Here is a 25,429-nt window from a genome sequence, read left to right as displayed (position 1 = left end):
AATGTTTGTATCGAAATTTATGTATTGAAATGTGTGTACATAAATGTATGCACAAAAATGTGTTATAATGAACTTAATGTACCTAAATAAAGAAGACAAAGTATATCGAAATATATTGTAAAATAAAAATTAGCTTATCTAAATGTTTACAACAAAATATATTACGATGAATGAAATGAAAATGAAAATTATAATGAAATAAAATTAATACATTAAAATTAGGAAGAAACAGAAAAATAATTAAAAGATAAAAAATATAACTAATAAATGAGGTGATTAATGTATCAAGGAACTAAAATTAGATTTTGATCTTACTCATGATTTTAGTCTAAAACATAATTGCCGAGGATTAAAATGAAGTTTCCTAATAAATAAAATCTCAAAGACAGCACAAAGAAATAAGAATCATAAACGAAGAATATTGTGTGCAATAAAAATATTGTCATGTGCACGTAATGTTATTTTTATGTACCGACGAAGGGGATGAATAACTTTGTATTTTTTATTTCAATGGGAGCGAATAACTTCTTTGTGGTCAATGAGAAAGTAATGTTGTTGTTGTTGATGTTGTTATTACTAGCATATGTCCCACATAAAATGAAGTTTCCTATATATAGAGAGAGGTGTGTGTATATATCAAATGAGGAAATGCTTCAGTTGAATCAGCAGAAAAGATGAGAGGCCCCTCCCCTACTACTACTCCCACTGAAACCAGACACCGCCTTTCTTCACCACCTCAGTCAGTCTCTCTCTCTCTCTCTCTACAGTTTAAATTTTCATTTCTTAGTGATTTATTGTAGCTTGACTTCATTTTGATTGGAGTGTTTGGTTCTTTTAGCTCCATACTAAGCATGTAAGGAATTCTCTTGGCAAGAACGAAGTCGGTTCTGTATCCGCACATGTTCATATGTTTTGCATGGCGACAATCATATCAACACATTTGGAAGACATAGGCTTCGTGATTTTAATTACCAAACTCACTAGATGGCCTTTTTCGTTACATATATGTGAATGTATAGTTGCAGATGAAGAGAAGGCTAGTTTTGTTAAAGGGAAATAAAATCCACAAGCTTCTTCTCTTGCAAACCCCTTAGTTACTGCTCTCTTTAGTTTTTTATCCATTACATTTGTCACTCTTTGTCCTTTCTTTCACTTGCCATTTAGAATGCGCTCATCTTTTACGTATCCCTTTTGTATTTCAGTGAAGACACCAACAAAAGAAGGCCGCAGAGAAACAAAGTTCTCAAAGATATTGAGAAAGCCCTCCACTTTCACGCTCAAGAAAGAGCCTTAAACTGCAAGCTTACCTTGAAATTGGTGTTGATCATTCTTGTATTCGGGACTTTTATGACGCTATTCCTATCTTCTACTGTTTATAATACAGATCACCTCTCCAGCTCTGTATCTCAGTACGTCCTATGCGCTGATCACCTTGTTTTCACTTCTCGTTTCGTGGAATTTATTTACTCTTAATTAGGTATTTTCTTGCTTCAACATTCTGTCTCTTTTCTGATGTTGAGGCTTTTGAAAGTTTTGTTTTTCCTCTTTTGAGGGTTCGTAGTTAACAGGCAAAAGAGCATTGCCTTTTGTTCTTCTTTGCTTTCTCTTTATCTCTCTCTCCAGTGCTAATAGTTGTAACATAAGTTTATTGGCTGCAGCCTAACTTCTCAATGCGGATGGATGAAAAGGAGCGTTCCAGCAGATTTACGTTATATATCATCTTTACACATAAACTGGAGTGAAATTTTGGACTTCGTTGGAAAACTTACTCACAAAAATGATTATCGGAGAATTGGCCTATTAAACTTTAATGACAATGAAATTGACAATTGGAAGGAGCTCTTTCCAGATTCTGAGCAGGTTGTTCTGCATCTCAACTATGCACCAAACAACATAACATGGGAATCCCTCTATCCTGAATGGATAGACGAAGAACAAGAATCCAAAGTTCCTACTTGTCCCTCTCTACCAAAGCTTCTAATTCCTGAAAGTTCACCGCTTGGTCTGGTTGCTGTCAAGCTTCCCTGCAACAAGTCAGGCAGTTGGTCAAGAGACGTGGCTCGTTTCCACTTGCAGCTTGAAGCAGCAAGGCTGGCTGCGTTATCGGAAGGATATCACCCAGTGCATGTGCTTTTGTTGACTGACTGCTTCCCCATTCCTAGTTTATTCACTTGCAAAGATCTTGTTAGACGTGAAGGGAATGCATGGCTCTATGAACCGAAACTTACTACCTTGAGGGAGAAGCTACAGCTCCCTGTAGGATCATGTGAGCTTGCAGTTCCTCTCAAGGCTAAAGGTAAGAGTTAAACCAGTGTCTTGTGTTGCTTTTTCAATTTTTCTGTTTCAAAGTTAGATTTTTCTTTTGAGTCGTTTTTGCGCAATGAAAGCTTTTGGTATACCTCTCTTCCATTAAACTTTCTGTTTTCACTTTTAACTTTCCAAAACTTAGTAACGCATCTCACAAGAAAATAAATACAAGTCATTGTTAGTTTGAAATTCTACTGAGCTCGTAACTGCATTATACTTGAGAGTGATCAAATACATGTTTGTACACAGAACATTTTGACTCGGAAAAACCCCACCGAGAAGCATATGCAACAATCCTACACTCTGCAGATGTATATGTTTGTGGAGCCATTGCTGCAGCGCAGAGCATCCGTATGGCTGGTTCAACACGAGATCTTGTGATACTGGTCGATGAAACAATCACTCAGTACCATCGGAGAGGACTGGAGGCTGCTGGGTGGAAGATCCACACAATCCAAAGAATCAGGAACCCAAAAGCTGAACCAGAAGCTTACAACGAATGGAACTACAGCAAATTCCGTCTTTGGCAGTTGACTGATTACGACAAGATCATTTTCATTGATGCCGACATGCTTATACTTCGGAATATCGATTTCCTGTTTCAAATGCCAGAAATATCAGCCACGGGAAACAATGCTACTTTGTTCAACTCAGGTGTGATGGTCGTCGAACCATCAAATTGTACATTCCAGCTACTCATGGATCATATCAACGAAATTGTATCCTACAACGGTGGTGACCAGGGGTATCTGAATGAGGTATTTACATGGTGGCACAGGATTCCGAAACACATGAACTTCTTGAAACATTTCTGGGAAGGTGATGAGCCGGAGATAAAGCAAATGAAAACTCACCTCTTTCAAGCTGACCCTCCAATCATCTATGTCCTCCATTACCTTGGTAAGAAACCGTGGCTTTGCTTCCGCGACTATGACTGCAATTGGAATGTCGATTTTATGCAGGAGTTTGCGAGTGATGTTGCACATAATACGTGGTGGAGAGTGCACGATGCTATGCCAGGAAACTTGCAAAAGTTCTGTTTGCTTCGGACACAGCAAAAGGCAGGACTAGAGTGGGACCGAAGGCGAGCGGAAAAAGCAAATTACACTGATGGTCACTGGAAAATTAAAATAAAAGACAAGCGTCTTAAGATATGCGTCCAGGATTTCTGCTCCTGGAAGAGCATGTTACGGCACTGGGGTGAAAAAAGTTGGATAGATAACGCTACTGTTACTCCCTCACTAGCTGCACTTACTACTTCATCGGTCACTTTTTCTTGACCTGTTTTCTTCTTTTTTACTTGATGACATAAATCAATAAAAATGGGAGAAAGAAAATTGTATCCCCTTAACTTGGTATAGCTCAACAACCGTCTTGTAAAATTCTGTACTCGTATTTCCCTATACCTATTTTCATCAAGGTGGCATTGATTTTTCTTCATTTTTGAGTGCTTTCTTAGGCTGCAAGCCATGATATAATGATCCGTAGTCATCTGAAAATGTTGTATTTAGATGGTAGCTACTGTCTGTCTTGTTCCAACTTTCCAGACACATTTTGTTATTTTGAGTACCAGAGAAGTATTGGCGTAATTCTTACCTTTGTAGGCAAGAAAAGTTCCATTTTCTTGGTATTTCTGATGTAATTGACACCAAGAAGGTAAAAATCATCAATCCCTGATGCATCAACAAGAGAAGTTTGGAAAATCATCGATGCACTGTAATTCTCTTATCCATCATCTGAAGTAAAACATCGATATATGCTCGAGACTCGAGCAGAAGGCATTGGTTTTCCTTCATTTCTCTCTCTCCAAAACAAGGACAAACAAGATACTCCCAACCTATTTATTAAGCATTGTCATTTGCCAGAAACCACCCCGGACATGGAAAGGCAAACTAAAGACTTGCATAGAGTTACCACACTATTCTTTCATCTTGTATTCGTTCATGTTTCTTTTAGTTAAAGATTGCAGTGGATCAGGTTTCGAAGGTACCACCTTCCCAACATATGCTATACAGTCAGGTTTACGTAACCTGCTCAGCTTCGGTTCCTGAACTTGTAAATTTGCCAGTCCTGCATGCGTCTACAAACGAGTAACGTCCAGTCCATTATTGCTCGTTTGTATTTGCCTGACCACCTGCAAATTCCAGCCAAATGGATTCTTATTCGTCTCAAGTTTCAAACTCTAGGTATGTATCTGATGAAAAGGGTCACCTTAAGTTGAGTGATCAATGCTTAAACCCGAGTGGGCGGGTTTTTTCTTAGTCGTAACCTGCACGAATCCATACCCAACCAAACCAAACCCAATTGGTAAACCCAACTCAACCCGATTGTAGCCCAAATTAATTGATGCACATGTTAAATCCAAGTCCAACAGCCAACACCCTTCATAATATCATTTAAGCTTTTGTATGAATTAAGAGCTTTTATAGTTAGCCTGAAGCTGATTGTCAGACCCTTATTACCATTTCATGTGACAAGTGATGTATAATTAGGGATGGCAAAGTACAGATTGGGTTATGATGTGCCACATCCCCATAACATAATCCGTTTATTTTCTTAGAACCTAAAACCTTTTAAAGAAAAAAAAAATTGAAAACAGGATGGTTTCGGATATGAGTTTCGAATAAATACCCCAGTAATCATAACCGAACTAAAATCGGACAGTTTATCCGGCAATTACCCATAATTAAAATATACTCAAAATTTGATCCTCAAAATCAAACTATTAGGGTCAATTATTTGGAGATCAGATTTGACGGGTTAAATTGTTATTGCAACGTCAACTAATATTTAATAAGATAAGTACATTAATTAAGGTGTCATATACACATTATTTGTTACGTCAAATGATACCCAAATATGATACAAAAGAGTAATTTTCTAGTTTTTTCCTTGATTAAAAACATTACCCTTAATATCCCAATCCTAATTTAATGGACGCATTCCAACTCCGCCGTTGGTCTGCTGAAGCTGGAGCAGCCCAAGGGAATTCAATTCAATTCAAATACTGAACTCTGTTACCGCTTTTCTCACTGTCGGAAGGAGAAGCAATGGACTCAACATTGAATTTCATAGCCTCTGCAGTTACATTCTCGCCAATCACATCCTTCGCCAGGCCTTCTCTCTCACCTCTCAACCTCTCTTTCCAATTCCTGCCATGCCCAATTCCCTTTATTCCAAACAAGTCCTCTGCCCTCCGCGCCCGCAAGCCGAACTCAGAGCCCGAGCCACTTCTCAAACCCACCATTATTGATGAAGTTTCAGAGGACGACGAAGATGACGACGTTATCTTGGACGACGAAGACGACGATGGTACTTCTGTAAATTCATCTGTTTCCTCTTTTTATCTATAATATTTTTTTGGATAATATGTCAATTGCTTTAGGGTTCTGGAATTTGAATGTTTCTTTGTAATGCTGTTTTGGTGCTTGTAAAGTAGTTAAGGAGATCATGGTGGATTATGCTTTGATGGGTAGCTGTAAAATCTAACCAATGGCAAAAATTACCATGCTTTTACTCATATTTTTATTATCCGAAAATTCGGCCACAACTGTTTAATGTTTTAAGTGTGTTCTTAATCATATAGACGCATTAATGGATGATGAGGGTGATGATTATTACGAAGAGGATGAGTTTGTGGCGGATGCTGCTGAGCACTACGTAAGTTGTGTGTGAGTTAGTGGCAGTGCACTGTAATCTTAGGGATTGATCGTATCTAACAACCTTTTGCTTGTGTATCAAGGCTGGAGACGGAGGCGGAGGTGGTGGAATTTCTCTTGCTGGGACGTGGTGGGATGACAAAGCACTAGAAATAGCTGAAGAAGTTATTCTGTCCCTTGATGGCGACTTGAAAATTTATGCTTTTAAAACGTTGCCAAATTTCAATGTTCAAGTGCGCATTGAGAAGCTTTCGAATAAGTAAGCATCGTACCAAATCTAAATGTGACTAGTAACATACTTGTTAACCTACAATGTATAGGATATTAGTATGTGATGCATATTCCATGCTTGCCATGTGTAAGAGCGTATCTTGACAATTTCAGATTGCAATCAAGGAGTTGATTGATATACATGCTGAGTATGTCAAAATTTATGTTTGATGTTATGGAAGTGGTGTTACCTTGTGTAAACAGATCTCTATTTGCAAATGTCGTCAGAGTTCTGCATTTTCCTTTGTTATAACAACTCGTCATGACTATTTCTGTACGCATCTAATTTCCAATCATTTTCAATATTGCTGGAAATGATTAAGAATTTAATCAAAGCATGTTATTTGTTTTTCTTGTGGTTTAAAAAATCGCTATTAGATGATAGTACTGGATAATTCTGGATCCTTTGCAACATAAGTTAAATGGTAAAAGTCTGATTTGTGGGTTTAATTATAGAAAAAAACCACATCTTTTGCTAAAGGTTTCATCCGAAATTCTCATTTGGATGTGGGACTTTAAAGTTTGTTGGAACTTAAGCTAAATTTGTTAGGAATGCACTACAAAAGTTAGATAGAGGGACTTGAAAACGACTAGAAGCAATACATTTAAGAGAATTTTGAAAGGTGTCTTTCGAAAGTCCTTTGTTTAGTGTCTTTGTACCGCGTGTAGTGTTTTATTGGATGCTTGGGTAGTTCTTTGGTACTGTTCTTGTAGTTCATTTTTAACAATCGAGTTTGAAATCCTTGCTACTTTTAACGTCCCTTATCCAAACATAGCATAAAGATTTCATGTATGCAAATTTAAAGGGGGAATAATTGACCTAAAAAGATTAAGCTTTTAGGATAAGAGATAACAACGCATATGGAGCACAACTTAACTGCACACAATAACACTTCATCTCATGTGTAGGGTGTCCACAGAAACTTAACCAAACTGGACCTTACACGTGCACAATAGAAGTTACCAAAACCAAGACTCGATCCACGACTCAAGTACATGTCTCTGCAACTATGTTAACTTACCACTGCTGCTGAAAAGCTTAAGGTATTGTATGACACTACCAAAAAGCAACATCAAAACAGGTTTAGTTGCCAATTTAAGTTTTCAACAGCCAGGAACCAGTTTAATAATCCATCTGGAGTCTGGGAAAATCGTAAGATTTATATTTTTACCAGTAAAACACTTGAATACTTATCATGCATTAAGAAATAGGGATTACTGAAATCTTTGTAAGCTGTAATCAGACTGGTTCATCTAATATCTAATGTTGGTGTGACAAAGTACCATAATTTGTTGAATTTCAGTTCCTAACTTTTCTCATTTGTATTTGTTTTTCCATTTTCTTATTAGTAGACAAACCAAACGTGTCTGTTAATAAGTCTGTCTCCACAAATTGTGTAAGCTGTCATATGAATGCCCTTTGAGCTCAAACCACATGGATTTACTACAGATCTGGTTCCCCGAGTATGGAAGATATTGAAGCTTTTTCTAGAACCTATAGAGCAAAACTGGATGAAGCAGAGCTTGCTAAATCAGTTCCTGAGAATTTATCTTTGGAGGTATACTTCTATTTCTCGCTCTTTACTTTCGTATTACCCTTTTCTTGGTTTTCTATTCTTTAGCTTGCGATTTTTCAATGTTAAGTGGTTGCAAAGACATACAATTACAGATTATTAATCTTGGAACGAAACCCTAAGTTAAGACTTGTGCTTGGTTGATTCAGTTCATAATGCCAACTCGTCTGCCTATGTTTTTACCACCATGGATTAAGCTGTAAAGCTGAAACTTCTGAAATTTGTACTCCCTCATAGTTTGTGTTTTTACCTTGTGGTTCTAAAGACATAAGTTTGCTTTCAGGTGTCATCTCCAGGCGTTGAAAGGGTAGTTCGGGTTCCACATGAGTTGGATCGGTTCAAAGAACGACCGATGTATGTGAAATATGTCTGTGAGACAGCTGAAACCGGTGCTCTGTCCGAAAGTGACGGTGTTTTCAGGCTGGTTTCTTTCGATGTGGAAACAAAAAGTTGCGTTTGGGGTTTAGCAGATGTGAGGATTAATAGAGAAAAGGCAGGAAAAGGAAGACCACTCAGCAAAAAGCAGCGGCAGTGGCAATTGAACACACCATTTGATTCCTTAGTTTTGGTTCGATTGTACTCTGACATTTGATAATTCTTTCTGTAATTTACATTTTGACTCAACAAATGCTGATGGTGTAGTGCAAATGTGCAATAGACAAACGAATTCGAGTTTCTAACACGCCTTTTCTCTCGATTGACTCCATGGTTATCCATGGTTCGTAATTCTATTGACACTAGGAAATACAGCGAGTAAGAACCCTATAAAATGGCGGCAAGCCCCTGCGCGCCTAGATGATTAGGCGTTAGGCCCCTGCCGCTGTCCGACTAGCGCCTTTTAGAACCTAGCTAGTAATGCATGTATTATTTTGGAGATACAAGAAGAGGGATAAGGCTCCATGCTGTCAACAAATAGGAGGGTGTCTATAAAATTACCAAAATTCCAATAAGCACGAACAGAAATCCTCATTGAACATATCAAACTTCAGCATTCACACATTTCACTCTACTAGATTTTACAAGTAAACATGTCATTAGCGTACTTAGGTTAGGTGTTGTTGGAAGCAGCAGCTTTGTCGAGAGTGTCGAAAACCTTTTGAAGGGTCACGTCCTCCACAATAACAACCTTGTCTCTTGATTTGGAGCCCGACCCGATCGAAACCTGCCGTCTTTTTACCCCTAAAACCGAGCTCATGTACTCGACCAGTGCCGCATTCGCCTCCCCGTCCTTCGGCGGCGCGTCGATTTGCACCCCCACCGCCTCGTCGCTGAAATCCGTGATGGCGGCGATTTTGGAGCCGGGCTTGGCGTGGATGGTGATGGCCACCGACGAAGGAGGTACCGACCGAATACAGGCCGGGAAGTTGTTGTTGTCGGACTGAGTTGGCTCCGCAGGGCTCGCCGACTTCGCCTTGGCCTTGCCTTTCTTGCCCGGTGCCATTTTTACTTTTCTTATATTCTGTATTCGCATTGGCCCTTTTATAATGTCCCTTTATAAGGTTCAAAACAGTTTTAATCCTACACTCCCTGTATAGAGACCTACAGCTTTGATTTAGATTCAAGTTATTTTTATTATAATGATCATTCTTCTTGTTCAATTAGTTTTATTCACGAGGTCTAGATTTATTATTGAGTATGTTTGTTTTGGTTCTTGTTTTTTATCCTGTTTTTCGACTTGAATTTTTTTTTCTCGTTCAAGGTAATCTATATCGGATAACGTTTGTAGACTGTCACTTAGTTGCAGTACAATGACATTTATGTTTTGTTTTAGAAGAGTTTTGGTCCTATGTCCTCCCCCTTTGTATTCTTTTTCTTTATGTTTCAGGAGGGGTTTCTTTCTCCATTCTCCTTTTTTGTACACGTTAACTTATGAGGGGTATGAGAAAGTTTATCCTACTAAGGCAATAATTGCCTCATCAATTGGGAAAAGGTCATTATTGGCTTGGTAAATGGTAAAGGTCTGAGTGCATTTTTGCAATTGACATTACAAAATTATTTTAAAAAAAATTAATATTATGCTTAATTTCGAATTGAACTTTTAATTAATCCCGTTATGCTACATGTTATTATCTGCAATTACAATCTCGTTTTGTCATGCCACAATTTATATTATCTTTTTTGGCACTTTTATGTATTTTTATAAATTTTTAGATTTTTACAATCCGACAATCCATATAGTCCACGTTGGCCCAATAGTAAAAATATAATTTTTTAGATTTTTTTAAATAGAAAAGGATTGTTTTTGTTGAAAAAATCTGGACCGTAGGATAGCTAACCATTAGAAACCTAATGGTTGTTGGGTGAGTGTGCATGCAGTGCGGACCCCAGCGTTTGGGTTTTGGTCGGCTGACGCACCATCATACGCGTGCCTGACACCAATAAAATATATAATGTATATGATGTCAGGCTAGATGTCAGCCTAAAGTCACATGGCCTCAGATGCTCACTCGAGCTATCTTTGGATGATTGTTCAATCCGTTGGTCTTGGGCACACATGTGGCCCGACTGATTGAGTTGGGGTGGTGAGGATTGTCGGGGTTTTTGGGGATTCAATTGCCCAATTTTCAAGGCAATTGTGTAGGGGGTGGGCTTGCTCTAAGGTTTTTGTCCATCCTTGATTAGATGTAACTTTGTCAATAAATTTCTCTCATATCATTGAGGTTAAAAAAAAAAAACTCAAAATCACTAATGTCACAGCCCGTCCCGAAATATTTAGTTTTGACGATGTGAAATGACTATTTTGCCCTCGGACGTTTTGTGTGATTGTGTGATTTAAGTTTGGAAGTGAACTAATACCTTAAGTCCCTTATATTTGGAACCAATTAGGACTTAAAGTTGTTATGATTTTGTGGTTGTTTGGAAGTCAAACAATTTTGAACCACACACACACTCCAACACCTTCTTTCTCTCCTTCTAGTGCACTCTCTCTCTCCTCCCTCTCGATTTTCTTCTATTTCCGTCAACTTTGTACGGACAAACTCCAAGCCTTCCATTTCAGGCATGTATCGACGTTAAAAAGGTAATGTTCTTGTTCCCTACAAGCTCATGAGTCCATTTGTACTATTTTTTAGAACTTGAAACCTTCGAAAACCCTAGTTTCTCTTGAACTCCGATTTAGGTATTGTTCATGCACTAATTATTGTGAGATTTTTAGGAGTTTTTAAGGGCATAGGAAGCTTTATATTGTCTTCATGAAGCTTGGAGAAGAAAAATGAAGTGATTTGGACGTCGAAAAGTTGAATTTCGACGAGTTGCAGGTTTAGCCAGATTATCGAGGGATTTTCCGGCCAGTTCCGTGGGTTTTAGGGCTTTTGAAAGGTATGGTTGTGTTCTATTCATATTAAGCTTTAAATTGGTTTAAGTTTCATTCAAATTGGTTGAGAAATGGATGAGAAATGAAGGTTTTAAAGTTTTCCAATTTCCGGCGACGGCGACGGTCGCCGGAGTTCGAAGGTAGGGGATGACAAAATATTTTGTCAACTTTAATGGAATATTCCTAATGGCGTTGGTTAGTTTAACGGATTTTGTTACTATTTAACAGAATATTCCTAACGAGGTTAAGGGATTTCGTTAGGGTCCCTGCGCGTGGCCGCTGGTGTTGCCATGCCCTTGCCGGCATGTGGCGGCGCGTGAGACGTCCAAAAATTATTTTAAAAATATGGGGATGTTCGTGGAGTTGTGTAGATCACAATGGTATATTTATATACCACATTTGAGCAATGTATGAGAAGTTATTAGCTAGTGTTGGTTATGTGCTTTAAATTAACGTTTTTATAGTTGTTTTACATATAGGGGAGACTTATCCCGAGGACGAGCGCAGTTAAGGGCGACTCGGGGGCTACGACCCTTCGACATACCAGTGAGTGGGCATTTGGTTTTAAGTATATACGTATATGCTTGATATTTTCCCAAAAAATGCATTTAAATGAGTTATGCTTTGAAAATGTCATGCCTATTGATTTATGCTTAAACCATGAGTTAGAATTGTCTGCATAAATGTGATTTGGTGTTGTGGGCGCTCAGGTAAGTTCCAGGTGAGTTTATGAATTGTGAATGTGAATAACGGTTGTGATTAATTGAGAAGCATAGAGCTCATAAACTTGCACCTCGATGTTAGTGATTTAGCCAGAGATATGACACAAACCTGTTTATAATGTCACATCCTACACCATATGCTCACATTGGATCCAATTTAGGTGCACAATCTTGTCGTACAGACCATTATAGGTGGTTTCGACTCGTAGGTGACTAACGATTTATCGCCCAGCTATCATGAGAGCATAGTATTGAGTATAATTATATTACACCCAGTCTTGTCGTACATACCTTTTTGTGGTTCCGACTTGTGTCAGTGTAGTGCTGTATAGGTCATTTGTAGTGGCTCCTGCTAGATTGAATAATGAGCTATGAATTGAACCGTACAGACTTCTATAGGGGTTCCGGCTAATATGTTAATTTCCATGAATTCATTTTCACCTGAGTTACTTATTTTGTTTTATATTTTGGCATGGCATACTTATGAATATGGTTATGTGAAGCATGATTTGAATTGATATATATATATATATATATATATATATATATATATATATTTATGCATATGTTTATATTCTATTTCTGGGAAAATTATACATGTTTTATGGCGAGGGGTTAGAGCATTTTAATGATGAAATGGTTTTGAAAAACATTTGTTTTTACCCACTCACATTTTATGTTTTGCGCTCCTCTGGGTTTTAGGTAGACTTGTTGTTGGTGGCTTTGAGGATCTCGGCGGTTCTAACATAATAAAATATTTGTAGGACATTTTCTGGTACTGTATAATTAGTACTTGTCCTATTGGACTACACCTAGACTTTCTATGCTCTGATTAGGAGTATTTACACTTGTATCTCACTCTTAGCACTTCCTGTTTATTAGTGCACATTAGTAACTTTTAGTTTTTATTTATTCGTATATTTTTTATCTTTATTGCTTCCACACTGTGCACATGACTACGTTATCCTCACGTGACGGCCAGCATGCCTCGATTTCGGTCGGGATGTGTCAACTAAACAGACGTATAACAATGAGCAAAATTTTATCAAGAATTACACAAATTAATTAGGGCTTGTTTTTATTAACAGAAGTTAATACAAGTTAAGTAAGGCTTGTGTTTTTTTACAATTACATTAAATTCATTTAAACTACCAAGAAAGATAACACAAGTTAATTAGGGCTTGGTTTTACTAAGAAGTTAGTTTAAATGAAGAAGATCGCACAATTTTGAAGCCAACACCAAACGACGCGCACCCGTCTCGGTTAAGGCTGGCACTAGTGCGTCATGAGTCAATGCGTCTCAGACCTCCTCCCTCCAAAACCTTACACTTCTTCCACCGAAAGCAGAGCCTCTCTACTATTCCGTCCGAGTCGGTCTGCCAAGATGGAGCATCTGAGTCCCATTACACCCATCTCTTGCAGATATGTCTACAGCAATGCAAGTATATTAAGACCCATAAGGTGTTCGACGAAATGCCTGACAGGCTACTGGCTCGTGCTTCCAGGACCTGCAAGGCTGTCCACGCCCGCAGCTTGACATTTGGGATTTCATCCAAAGGGCTTCTGGGAAATGCCATTCTGGGTTTTTATGCCAAGTGCGGTAATGTGGATTTTGCCAAGAAGGCATTTGACTGCCTTGAAAACAAGGATGTGTTTGCTTGGAACTCAGTTTTGTCAATGTATTCGAGTAAGGGATTGTTGAAACAGGTTGTTAAGTCATTTGGATCAATGTGGAATGGCAGGGTAATGCCGAACGAGTTCACTTTCGCAATGGTTTTGTCTGGTTGTGCAAGATTGGCTGGTGTTGAATATGGTAGGCAAGTTCATTGTGGTGTTATTAAGACGGGGTTTGAGTCGAGTTCATTTTGTGAAGGTGCACTCATTGATATGTATGCCAAGTGCAATTGTATAAGTGATGCACGGCGGGTATTTGATGGCGTGTTGAAGTTGGATACAGTTGCTTGGACAACAATGATCTCAGGGTATGCTCAAGCTGGATTGCTCGAGGAGGCACTTAAAGTGTTTATGGAAATGCAAAGAGTAGGTGGTTTTCTGGACCAGGTGGGATTCGTGACTGTCATAAATGCATGCGTTGGTCTAGGAAGGCTAGATGACGCATGTGAGTTGTTTTCCCGGATGCCCAGTCCTAATGTTGTAGCATGGAATGTGATGATTTCTGGGCATGCCAAGAGAGGCAATGAGGAGAAAGCTGTTAACTTTTTCTTGAGGATGAGGAAATCTGGCGAAAAACCGACAAGATCCACACTAGGAAGTGTTTTGAGCGCAATTGCTAGTTTAGCTGCTCTAGACTATGGCTTGCTAGTTCACAATATGGCAGTAAAACTGGGGTTAGATTCTAACGTTTATGTGGGAAGTTCTTTAATCAATATGTATGCCAAGTGTGAAAAGATGGATTCGTCAAAGAAAATATTTGATTATCTACCAGAGAAAAATGTTGTCTTGTGGAATGCGATGCTTGGAGGTTATGCCCAAAATGGGTATGCCAGTGAAGTTATAGAATTGTTTACCATTATGAAGGGGTGTGGTCTTTGCCCTGATGAATTTACCTACACTAGCATTCTTAGCGCATGCTCTAGCTTGGAATATCTAAACATGGGTTGTCAGTTGCATTCACATATCATCAAGAATAAACTTGCATCAAATTTATACGTGGGAAATGCATTGGTTGATATGTATGCTAAATCAGGGGATCTGAAGGAAGCAAGGAAACAATTTGAGCTTATAAGAAATCGAGACAATATATCATGGAATGCAATTATTGTTGGATACGTACAGGAAGAAGATGAAGACGAGGCTTTTAATATGTTCCGAAGAATGAATTTGCATGGAATTGTGCCTGATGAAGTCTCCTTGGCAAGTATACTAAGTGCGTGTGCAAATGTTCAAGCACTAAAGATGGGACAACAAGTCCACGGTCTCTCAGTTAAAAATGGGCTGGAAACAAGCCTCTATTCTGGGAGCTCCCTTATTGACATGTATTCTAAATGTGGGGTCATCGGCAATGCACGTAAAGCTCTCTGTTATATGCCCCACTGGAGCGTGGTCACTGTGAATGCTCTAATTGCTGGTTTTGGCTATAGCAACTTGGCAGAAGCCATTAATTTGCTTCATGAGATGCAGGAGATAGGATTGAACCCAACTGAAATTACTTTTTCAGTCCTTCTAGATGCATGTAGTGGACCTCTCATGTTAACTCTGGGAAGGCAAATCCACTGCATAGTACTAAAGAAAGGCCTTTTGTGTGATGTTGACTTCTTGGGTGTCTCTCTCCTAGGCATGTACATGAACTCCCAAAGCAAAGTAGATGCAACAATTCTTTTCTCGGAGTTCCCAAAGCCAAAAAGCAAAGTATTATGGACCTCTATGATCTCAGGACTCAGTCAAAATGATTGCGGTGAGGAGGCGCTACAGTGGTATCGAGAGATGCATAGCAATAATGCCCTACCCGACCAAGCAACATTTGCTAGTGTTCTTCGAGCATGTGCTGTCATTTCTTCTTTGAAAAATGGTAGAGAGATCCATTCCCTCATTTTTCATACCGGTTTTGATCTGGACGAGTTAACTTGTAGTGCCCTCGTAGACATGTATGCTAAATGTGGGGATGTGGGTAGTTCTGTGCATGTTTTTAAAGAAATGGTTACTAAAAATAGTGTCATTTCTTGGAACTCAATGATAGTTGGGTTTGCTAAAAATGGTTATGCAGAAGATGCATTGAAAATCTTTGATGAGATGAGACTCTTTCATATTTTGCCTGACGATGTCACATTCCTCGGCGTTCTCACTGCATGTAGTCATGCAGGGAAGGTAGCTGAAGGCCGACAAATGTATGATTCTATGGTTAATAAGTATAGTATCCAACCCAGGGTCGATCATGTTGCCTGCATGGTTGATCTTCTAGGCCGGTGGGGATTTCTTAAAGAAGCAGAGGAGTTTGTTGACAGACTAGATTCTGACCCAAATGCTATGATTTGGGCCACATTACTTGGTGCTTGCAGATTACATGGAGATTACATAAGGGGACAGCGTGCGGCTGAGAAACTCATTGAGTTAGAACCACAAAATTCTTCAACATATGTGCTGCTTTCTAATATACATGCTGCATCAGGAAACTGGGATGAGGCTAGCTCTTTGAGGAGAGAAATGAAAGAAAAGAAATTGACAAAGGTTCCTGGTTGTAGTTGGATTGTAGTGGGACAGACAACAAATTTGTTTGTTGCTGGGGATAAGTCTCATCCAAATGCTGGTGAAATCATTGCGGCTTTAAAGTATTTGACAGCAGTAATGAAAGAAGAGGGCTATGTTGATGAGACAGATTCTTTCTTCAATGAAGAAGAGTGAGAGAAGCTCCTATCCCTATGGTATTGAGGCCAATTGCATATTGTAACACTATGCATGAACATCCCAAGGCCTCTCCCTCTGCAAGACTGAAACCCGAATGAATATCCCAGTAGTATTCTTCAACTTCGTGAGAGAGATGTTAACCAGGGTCAGACGTCATGCAGGGTATGTTGATGCCAATGTCAGTGCCTGGAGGAACTTTGGTTTACTATTTTGTTGAAGCCAAAACATACACTGACAAGGAAGCCCCTTGCACTTTGTCTTGAACATATACTGGCAAGGAAGCCCCTCACTTTGTCTCTTTGGTCGTTGGTTCCTTTTGGTCCTCTTCAACGGAATCCAGTGAACATATCTTGTAATAGTGAGCCTCTTCATGTTTCTTAAAAAAAATTTGAGTTTTAAATTTATAGGTTCCTTATTTTTTGTTTAATATTTTATGAAGCTGTTGCTTTGTATTTATTTTGGTGTTTCTTCATTGTCTTCTTTGCCATATTGACGATTCACTTTACCATTTTTTACTTTTGATAATTTTGTTGCTCAATGCTTCAGAGATGTAGCGACCTTGTGGCTTTAAAAGTTTGCCATGGAATTTGAATAGTAATGTCTTTGTGGCATGAAATATGTTCCTGCTAAGTGCCATGAATGTAGGGAAATAAATTCATCTATAGCATGTTAAAAGGGAAACACAGGTTTTAGATGAGCAAATTCTCATTCATAGTAGTGTCAGATTGTACAATTCGGACATGCACCAAAGCTTGCTTGTCTTAATGATGACTTCTGCTCAGTATTGACAATAGTTATATGCTGCCTACTTTTTTTTTCCAGTATTTTGTTGTCTTCTGCTGCATTCGGTTTCATGTAATCCTATATGATCATGCTAAACCATAACAACCTTTTGCTTGTGTAAGGCTGCATGTGGAGGTGGAGGATGTGGGATTTCTCTTGCCAAGGCATGGTGGGACAACAAAGCTTATAAAAACTGAAGAAATTATTCTGTCCTTTGATGACGAGTTGAAGATTCTCTAAGGACATTCTCTCTAAAGTGAGACTTTTCAAACGGATTGCCACCTCATGTTTTTGTCGCTTTGTTTTATAATGTTACCTCTATGATAGGATGAGAAGGTTGAAATTTATTTGGTTTATTTAGGAAATTAATTAGAGATTTGATTTGATTTTGTAGTTGGGTATTTTTGGCATTTAAGCATTAGGGTTTCTTAGGTTTATTGCTCTACAAATAGAGCTTGTAGTTTAGTTTGAGGATCAAGTTATTCACAATGTAGTCTCTTATGGTTTTGTAGCCGTTCCGGCATTCTCAGTTGTTTAATAATATTCTTATTTTTTGTTAATCTCGTTCGTTGCGCACTCTGATATTCAACTTGGTATCAGAGCGGGTTCGATCCTTTGGATCCAATCTGCTCTTGCATGGTATCAGTTTGTTTTGTCAGTTTTTGTTCTTTTGGTTTAGTTTTGGTCTCGATTACGCTTTCGCTTCCGCTTCGGTCTGTGTCCTGTGTTCTTCTTGGTCACTCTGTTTATGTTCCTTTTTTTGTCTTTGGAAATTTAGTATTGATAGTCGTAGTAGTCTAAAAAAAAAAAAGGCTTGATTGTTTTTTTTGGAGGCCCACACGGGGATGAAAGAAATATTGGGGTCGTTTTGTTTCTTCTCTCTCTAGGTTGTTCTTTGGATCTTGAATTTTTTGTGGGTTTCAATGTGTTCTTTTCAGGTTGGATCTGGAAAATAGTGGTCGTTTGTTTTTGAGTGGTTTGGTTGTTTTTAAGGCCACTTGTATTGTGAGGTTTGGTGTTGCCTTCCGTGACGATTGCTCGAGTGTTTGGACTGGTGACTACTCGAGTAACGTTGCGAAAGTTGGGTTTTTTGCTTGCTTGTTCATGTTTGTTCTGGAGTTCGCAATTGGCATTAGCATTGGAATCTTGCATTGGCACTGGCATTGGAATCTTGTACTTGCACCGATGGAATTTCGTATTGAAATTGGCATCGGCATCGGCATTGATATTGGTATTGGCATTAGAATTGGTATTGGCATTGGTATTGGCATTGGCACTGGCACTAGCACTGGAATTTGGAGTCTTGCATTCGCATCTGCTTGTTGGCAACCTTATGACGTATACTGCCATGAGTTTGACGGGGGTGTTGAAATTTATTTGGTTTATTTAGGAAATTAATTAGAGATTTGATTTGATTTTGTAGTTGGGTATTTTTGGCATTTAAGCATTAGGGTTTCTTAGGTTTATTGCTCTACAAATAGAGCTTGTAGTTTAGTTTGAGGATCAAGTTATTCACAATGTAGTCTCTTATGGTTTTGTAGCCGTTCCGGCATTCTCAGTTGTTTAATAATATTCTTATTTTTTGTTAATCTCGTTCGTTGCGCACTCTGATATTCAACTGTTATTACCTACTTTAACTATCTCGGGTCAAGCTGTAAATTTTAGAAAACCATAAATGGGGTTCATAACAGATTGGACACAATGTAATATTACAAATTTCATATAACCAGATACAGTCAATCATTCGAAATCCATGGTATTTTTTCACATATAATTAAATTTTTGTACATTCATTGCACTTCCAATTTCATCCTTAAGAAATTTGGAAATTTACTTTTTTCTTTTGACAAGCAACGATATTTGGTATTTCATTAATCATCCGAGAGCAATAAATAGGTGCCAATGGGGGTACAATTCTTCAGTGATCAAGAAAATGATCTGGAGGTGAATTTGCACAAAAGAGACTATAATAGTATACCCCTAGACAACTACCACGTGTACGAGAACTTCCCACTACACCCATACAAACCTATCACAGAAGTGATATATAACAGATTTATATAGGTGAATGCAAGTCACATAAAGTCATCGCGAGAGCGAGACCACATAAAGTCATCGTTAGTAGACGAGACCACATAATACAACACTCAAAGCAAAAACCAAGTACAACCATCTTTGTAGCGCGGCCACAACACTCGTTAGGCGATACGATATAGTTAGACTAAACTAACTCATTACTAAACTAGGCTAAAAAACACAAAACGACACCATCTGGTTGGGGAAAGAACCCGCAGGCAAGGATCACAGTCGTGTTGAGGCACAAGATGGCAAAAACCCTAAACACCATTCGAGTCCGCCACATCCATAAGTCCAGCAACACAAATTCCAGATCTAAAAAATGCAACCATCAACTGGTTCAAGGGGGTTTATGGAGAGAGTTTCTAGAGAGAGGGTTTTATTAATAGCTTATTGATTTGGAAATTTACTAGTTGAGTTGCAACTGGTGAATTGTCCTGATGGTTAGGGATTTCTTCCTCAACCTTATGCATTTTGGGTCTAGATCCTCATCCCTCTTTATGGATTGTACCAAAAAATTGACGCAAAAGTTTTGTCCTAACTACATATGAAAAATACTTGACTCTTATACATAATATGAATCATTCACATATAAGATAAAGGATAATTGCAAGAAGTGGATGCTCTCGTGTTTTAGATATTCTTCTTCACCCCATTGCGTTTCAAGTTCAAATTCTCTCTCCTATTCCTTAGTGATTATTAGCTTAAGTCTAGTATTACATTTTCTCCACTTTCATTTTTTTATACTCATTTTACATTTTTTTTTAAATTTAGAGATAAATTAAAATCCTGTAATTTCATGCATCTTCAAATTCCAATAAATCTACCTAACTTCTTCTAACAAAAATTAATATACTAAGATAAATTCATTTGCAAAACATACGGTCCGAACTAAAAAGTAGTAAAACATAATATACTTACAAACAAGACATATTCATTTGTGATACAAGTTGATTATAAAAAGAATCTGTTATATATAGTTGATTACAAAAATTTAAAATAAAATTTATAAATGGTGTTTAGAGCAAGAAGAAAAACACTAAATAACAAAAAAGAAAAAGAAAAAAGAAAAAAGAACAAAAGAAATGCCAATGCGACTATTACTATGTATGCCAGTAATTTCCACTTCCCTCCCCAACGTCCCTCTCTCTGTGTAAAAAAACTCTTACAAGCATGACTGCAACTCCCGCAAAGCACAGTAAAAAACCCAACTCTGGTTTCTCTGCACCTTCCTTAACGTCTCTTTCTTTCCATTCGATTCTTGAGAGGCTGCATTTATGCATTTATTCTTACCTTTCATACCAAATCCTAGATCTGGCATTTACCATTAATTATATTTATCCACACAAACGCCCTTCTGTTAAAGCAGCCTAGATTTCACGTTTCCAGCCATAATTTGAATTTGTTTCTTTAAAGATAAGGATAATTCATACACCCTTTATATATCCGTATTACATTTCTATTTGGGCCCCCTTTTTTGTCTCCTTTTCAGAAAAAAGAAAAAAAACAGAAACATGCTTTGAGTGAGTGAGGCTGTATAAATGTATATGTGTATGCAAGTGTCATCATACAGATTATAATACACACACACACACACACGCACACATTGTGCAAGAGGGAATTGCCTAGGAAGAAAAAGGGGTGGAATTTCTGAGGTATTTTGGGATTTCAGGAGATGGGTAGGTGTTGGTTTAGTGGGGTTTTGACTGTGTTGTTGGGGTGTGAGTGGTTGTTGCTGCTGGGTGCAGTGGAGGGATACCCAGCAGAGGATCTGGTCGTGAGTCTGCCTGGTCAGCCAAGTGTTGGGTTCAAACAGTATGCTGGGTATGTTGATGTGGATGTGAAAGCTGGGAGGAGTAGGGGTGGGTTCGGTACGGTTACCGTACCAAACCCCGTGTACCAATTACCATACCAAACTTTCGGTTTGGTAAAATCTATTACCGTTACCATACCAAACTTTCGGTATACCAAAGTTCGGTATTGCCAAAAGTTCGGTTGGCATGGTATGGCAATGGTAATTGCCACAAAATTTGTTTTTGTTTTGGGACAAAATTTGTTTTTGTTTTTTTAACCCAATTCAAGGGCAAAACTTTTTTTTTGTACCTTTATCTCATGCATTATAGATTAAATTCATCTATTATTCATCATTCACAATTCACACATATAATAATTCAAATGATGCATCAAGATTCATCATGAAAATTAAGCTTACAATCCAAATAGAAGTTACGAATCAAAACAAATAGAAGTTAACAATCCAAATAGAAATTAAAGTTTCAAACCAAATGAAAATTGGAAATAAACTTCAAAAAGGAGAATTCATTGATCAGTTATTCAAGCTTAAGATGTCGAAACTTTTGGAGGAGGCATTGAACTTGTAGAAGATTGAGTTTGTGTCAAGCCTACATTACAAACAAAGAAAACATATTAATTAGTAGCAAGAAGAATTAAAGTTGAAAACCATTTAATAACAAATTTACTAAAAAAATTAAAGCATATCTTTCTTGTTTTCTCTTCTTCCATTTCCTTGTAAAATTGAAGCATATCTTCCGTTGGTTCCTTGTAGAAGTTTACTTCATATGCCCTAAGCCAACCACTAGTATGCACTAGTGCCTCCATTATTTTAGGAGTCAAGGATACCCTAAAGGGTCCACAATCCTCCTCCCTAGGCTAAATGCATTTTCACTAGCAAAAGTAGCAGTGGGGGTTACAAAGATATTTTGTCTATTTGTGAAAGAATTATGAACTCTTTTGTGTTTGATTTCCACAATTTCAAGAGATCAAAGTCACCAACAACAATGCTAATATAAGTAGGGTTTTATTTTCAAATTATTGGAATATTATAAATATGTGTTATATAGTTATCTATTATATAATTTATAAATTATATATTATATTGTATTATCGGTATGATACGGTAATACCGTGGGAATGGTATCCATTACCAATACCGTACCATGAAATTTCGGTACGGTACAATACCGTACCATTACCGATTGGTACGAAAAATTTGGCACAAAATCGGTATGGCACGGTTGGCAATTCGGTTGGCACGGCAATTTGGCAAAAAAATCCACCCCTAGGGAGGAGTTTGTTTTACTACTTTGTTGAAGCAGATACGCAGCCTGACAAGAAGCCCCTCACTCTTTGGCTCAATGGAGGTAAACCCTTTTCTAGGTTTCTTGAAACCAAATTGTAAATATTAGTTAAATTCTGTTGTGTAATTCATAGGTGTATTTAACTGATATTTTTCATGTTTTTTATGATGAATTCTTCAAATTATGTATATGTGTGTGTATATATATATATATATATTTATATATAGGGTGTGCATAAAAGCTTTCGATAATCCTTTATATTCAGCTGGATTTTTTTTTGAAATCTGCTGCACTTTTTTATTTTTAGGATATTTTGCATTTGTTGTAACCAATTCGAATTTGGTTTCTTGTTAAAAGAACTTGTTATGTATGCCATATTACTATACCCTTTTCTGCAGAATGAAATGTTATCTCAATGTTTGTGGTTTTTACAATTGTTCTTGAAAGTGAGGATCTTAAACACCGAATAGTTGATAACATCGGATGATTAACTTTGTGTTCAGGTCCGGGGTGTTCTTCCATCGGCGGAGGTGCCTTTACGGAGTTGGGTCCATTTTATCCAACAGGTGATGGTAGAGGCCTCCGGAGAAATAAAATGTCATGGAACAGAGGTATGTCCGTGTAGAACATGTGAATTTTTTTTTATTTTTTTTTATTTTTTTTTTCCGGGAGTGTCTCTGTTCAGCTGTTAACCGGAATCATAACTAAATAGCGTACCATTTGTTTATTTCTTGTAGCATCAAATCTCCTTTTTGTTGAGTCTCCTGCTGGAGTAGGATGGTCATACTCGAATACTAGTTCAGATTATAACTCTGGGGATGCCTCAACTGGTATAGTGAATTGCTAATTCCGCTTTCCTTTCTTTACACTGATTCAAGGGTGTGCTTATTCTACATGTTTGCTTTTGGTTGATGAAACCTGTCAACCAAGCTTAACAACTTTTTTCATTGTCATTTGATTTTGGCAGCAAGAGATATGCACACATTCTTGCTGAAATGGTATGACAAGTTTCCAACTTTCAGATCCCGAGAGTTGTTTCTTACCGGAGAAAGCTATGCAGGTCTGCAAGTCTGATATACTTTCAATTCTATAATCTAGTACTAGTAAATGGAACTCTCACAATATATTCAAACCTTTACTAAATATAACCATTGCAGTTACGATTTTAGTTTTTACTCTTTCCCACATCTCCTGTCTACGAATTATCATTTCGAAATGGTTCTTACCATCCGTACTTTTTATGTACAGGGCACTACATACCGCAATTGGCCATTGCCATATTAGACCATAATAAACAATCTACTGGTTTCAAGTTCAATCTCAAAGGGGTTGCTGTAAGAAGACCTCACATATTTTTTGGACTCCTCGCCTTCATCTATCTATATAGTTGTCAATTCCTTTTTTTTTTTAACTTTTCTCATTTGTTATCTTGCAGATTGGGAACCCACTGCTGAGACTTGATCGGAATGCTCTGGCATCATATGAATACTTTTGGTCTCATGGAATGATTTCTGATGAAATTGGCCTTACTATCATGAATGAATGCGATTTTGACGATTATGTCTTTGCAAATACTCACAATTTAAGCCTTGAATGCAACAAAGCAATATCTCAAGCAAATTAAATAGTTGGTTATTACATAGACAATTACGATGTGATTCTTGATGTTTGTTATCCATCTATAGTGGAGCAAGAGTTGAGACTGCGGAAAATGGTATTCTCTGTACTTCTTTTTGTTTGTTTGTTTAGTATCTGTTTTCTTTTTCATCTTTCATTCGCATTTCATGCAACTTGTCGTTTCATTGTTTCAACGAGTTTTTCCTTTACTCCCGTTTTCTGCAGGCTACTAAGATAAGTGTTGGAGTTGATGTATGTATGACGTATGAAAGAGATTTTTATTTGAACCTTCCCGAAGTTCAGAAAGCCCTTCATGCAAATCGTACAAACTTGCCTTATACTTGGAGTATGTGCAGTGGGTAAGTGAATATAACCTTCCTTATGCATCGGTAGAATTTGATGACTTATCTTTAGTCTATCCTCGCGTATGTCATATGACTGATCTTCTCGTCTTTGTATTGTACAGCGTTCTTAATTACAGCGATACTGATGAAAACATCAACATCCTTCCCTTGCTCACAAGGATAGTTCAAAATCATATACCCGTCTGGGTTTTCAGGTAATTCGTTATGCTAATGTGTACAGGAGCTAAGTTGAATAGTACATACTCTAATTTTTAGTGTTGCTACATAACAAGATTTTCAACCGAATGCAGTGGGGATCAAGATTCTGTGGTACCATTATTGGGCTCCCGGACACTGATACGTGAACTAGCACATGACCTAAAGTTCCCGATAACAGTCCCATACAGAGCTTGGTTTCACAAGGGCCAGGTGCTTACGGACTTCCTTTAGTAAGTCTATTCAAATTTGTATGTACGTCTCTGTTCAACATCGCTTATGAAAATCTGTACATGTTTTATGAATAGGTGGGCGGTTGGGCTACAGAGTACAGAAATCTGTTGACGTTTGCCACAGTAAGGGGAGCTGCTCATATGGTCCCCTATGCTCAACCTTCAAGAGCATTGCACCTCTTCAGTTCATTTGTTCATGGTCGAAGACTGCCCAACACAACGCTTCCTTCCATTTACGAGTAAACAAGTTATGGGAATTGATACAATGTAGTGGTAGAAGCTACCAGTTTCAGAAGTTCATTTCTTTACCGCAAGGGCAATAAAGAAAGTTGATTTGTTTTTGGCAAGAGTACGGAAAAAAAGAAGAGGGAGGGGCGATAAGTGTCGAAAATAATATTTCAACCGCATCTGCAAAAGCATTCATTTGAGGCCAATCAAGAACTCTGCATTCCTTGTTTCTTGTTCATTAACATTTCATCGATAGTTCGTGTTTTTGATACATTTTTTATGGAAGGATCTGGAGTGAGTCGACAATCACTTAACTTCGGTGTTTGAATCATACAAAATGAAACAGGGAATCCCATTCAAGTGGCAGTCTTACGGTAGAAATTGATCGGCCGGATGAGTTTGTAACACCGGTCAGATGTATCAACACAACAAATGGACAAACACGATGTTTCTAAAAGAAATTAATGTTCATGATTAATCACATGATCCCAAACAATTTTGAATACAATGACGCTTTGCAAGGATTATTCTTAGATGGAGATCTAGAAACTAGACGGTTTCGATCATTCAAATTCAACGCGACGTGTGTAATAACTAGGTTGCAAGTGATTGGAGCAATTTGACTCC

The 25,429-nt window shown here is 37.9% G+C and overlaps 4 protein-coding genes, 1 long non-coding RNA gene and 1 pseudogene across 7 annotated transcripts in view; 4 read left to right on the top strand and 2 right to left on the bottom strand.

The window, feature by feature from the left end:
- The first annotated feature begins 635 nt into the window (after positions 1–635).
- On the top strand, positions 636–3,747 carry LOC126623636 (putative UDP-glucuronate:xylan alpha-glucuronosyltransferase 3). Of its 2 annotated transcripts, XM_050292595.1 has the most exons (4): positions 636–739; positions 1,203–1,409; positions 1,659–2,296; positions 2,557–3,747. In XM_050292595.1, exons 1-4 carry the CDS (start codon positions 675–677, stop codon positions 3,585–3,587), a joined length of 1,941 nt encoding a protein of 646 aa, XP_050148552.1. In that variant the 5' UTR covers positions 636–674; the 3' UTR covers positions 3,588–3,747. The 2 variants fall into 2 exon arrangements, with proteins under 2 accessions (XP_050148552.1, XP_050148553.1); XM_050292596.1 differs by lacking the exon at positions 636–739 and having other exon boundaries at positions 1,272–1,477.
- Positions 3,748–5,210: 1,463 nt separating this feature from the next.
- On the top strand, positions 5,211–8,492 carry LOC126623643 (uncharacterized). The gene is made up of 5 exons (XM_050292604.1): positions 5,211–5,619; positions 5,894–5,967; positions 6,050–6,225; positions 7,687–7,795; positions 8,094–8,492. Exons 1-5 carry the CDS (start codon positions 5,358–5,360, stop codon positions 8,400–8,402), a joined length of 930 nt encoding a protein of 309 aa, XP_050148561.1. The 5' UTR covers positions 5,211–5,357; the 3' UTR covers positions 8,403–8,492.
- Positions 8,493–8,713: 221 nt separating this feature from the next.
- LOC126623646 (uncharacterized) lies at positions 8,714–9,273 on the bottom strand. Its single transcript, XM_050292609.1, has one exon. The coding sequence runs from the start codon at positions 9,249–9,251 to the stop codon at positions 8,859–8,861; it is 393 nt and encodes a 130-aa protein (XP_050148566.1). The 5' UTR covers positions 9,252–9,273; the 3' UTR covers positions 8,714–8,858.
- Positions 9,274–12,921: 3,648 nt separating this feature from the next.
- Positions 12,922–17,507, top strand: LOC126623634 (pentatricopeptide repeat-containing protein At3g09040, mitochondrial-like). 2 transcript variants are annotated; one of them, XM_050292592.1, is made up of 2 exons: positions 12,922–16,559; positions 17,113–17,507. In XM_050292592.1, the coding sequence occupies exon 1, from the start codon at positions 13,139–13,141 to the stop codon at positions 16,202–16,204; it is 3,066 nt and encodes a 1,021-aa protein (XP_050148549.1). In that variant the 5' UTR covers positions 12,922–13,138; the 3' UTR covers positions 16,205–16,559; positions 17,113–17,507. The 2 variants fall into 2 exon arrangements, with proteins under 2 accessions (XP_050148549.1, XP_050148548.1); XM_050292591.1 differs by having other exon boundaries at positions 12,922–16,565; positions 17,113–17,195.
- Positions 17,218–25,429, bottom strand: part of LOC126623651 (uncharacterized) — a 62,215-nt gene continuing 54,003 nt past the window's right edge. The window contains exon 3 of the long non-coding RNA XR_007623826.1: positions 17,218–17,272. This is a non-coding gene — a long non-coding RNA (uncharacterized LOC126623651). The remainder of the gene's footprint in view (positions 17,273–25,429) is intronic.
- On the top strand, positions 20,336–25,162 carry LOC126623639 (serine carboxypeptidase-like 42; annotated as a pseudogene).

This window comes from Malus sylvestris, chromosome 5 (genome assembly GCF_916048215.2).
Source record: "Malus sylvestris chromosome 5, drMalSylv7.2, whole genome shotgun sequence".
NCBI classification, from domain to species: Eukaryota; Viridiplantae; Streptophyta; class Magnoliopsida; order Rosales; family Rosaceae; genus Malus; species Malus sylvestris.
The sequence above is the reverse complement of the archived record's forward strand: the minus strand, read 5'-3'. Positions and strand labels throughout refer to the sequence as shown.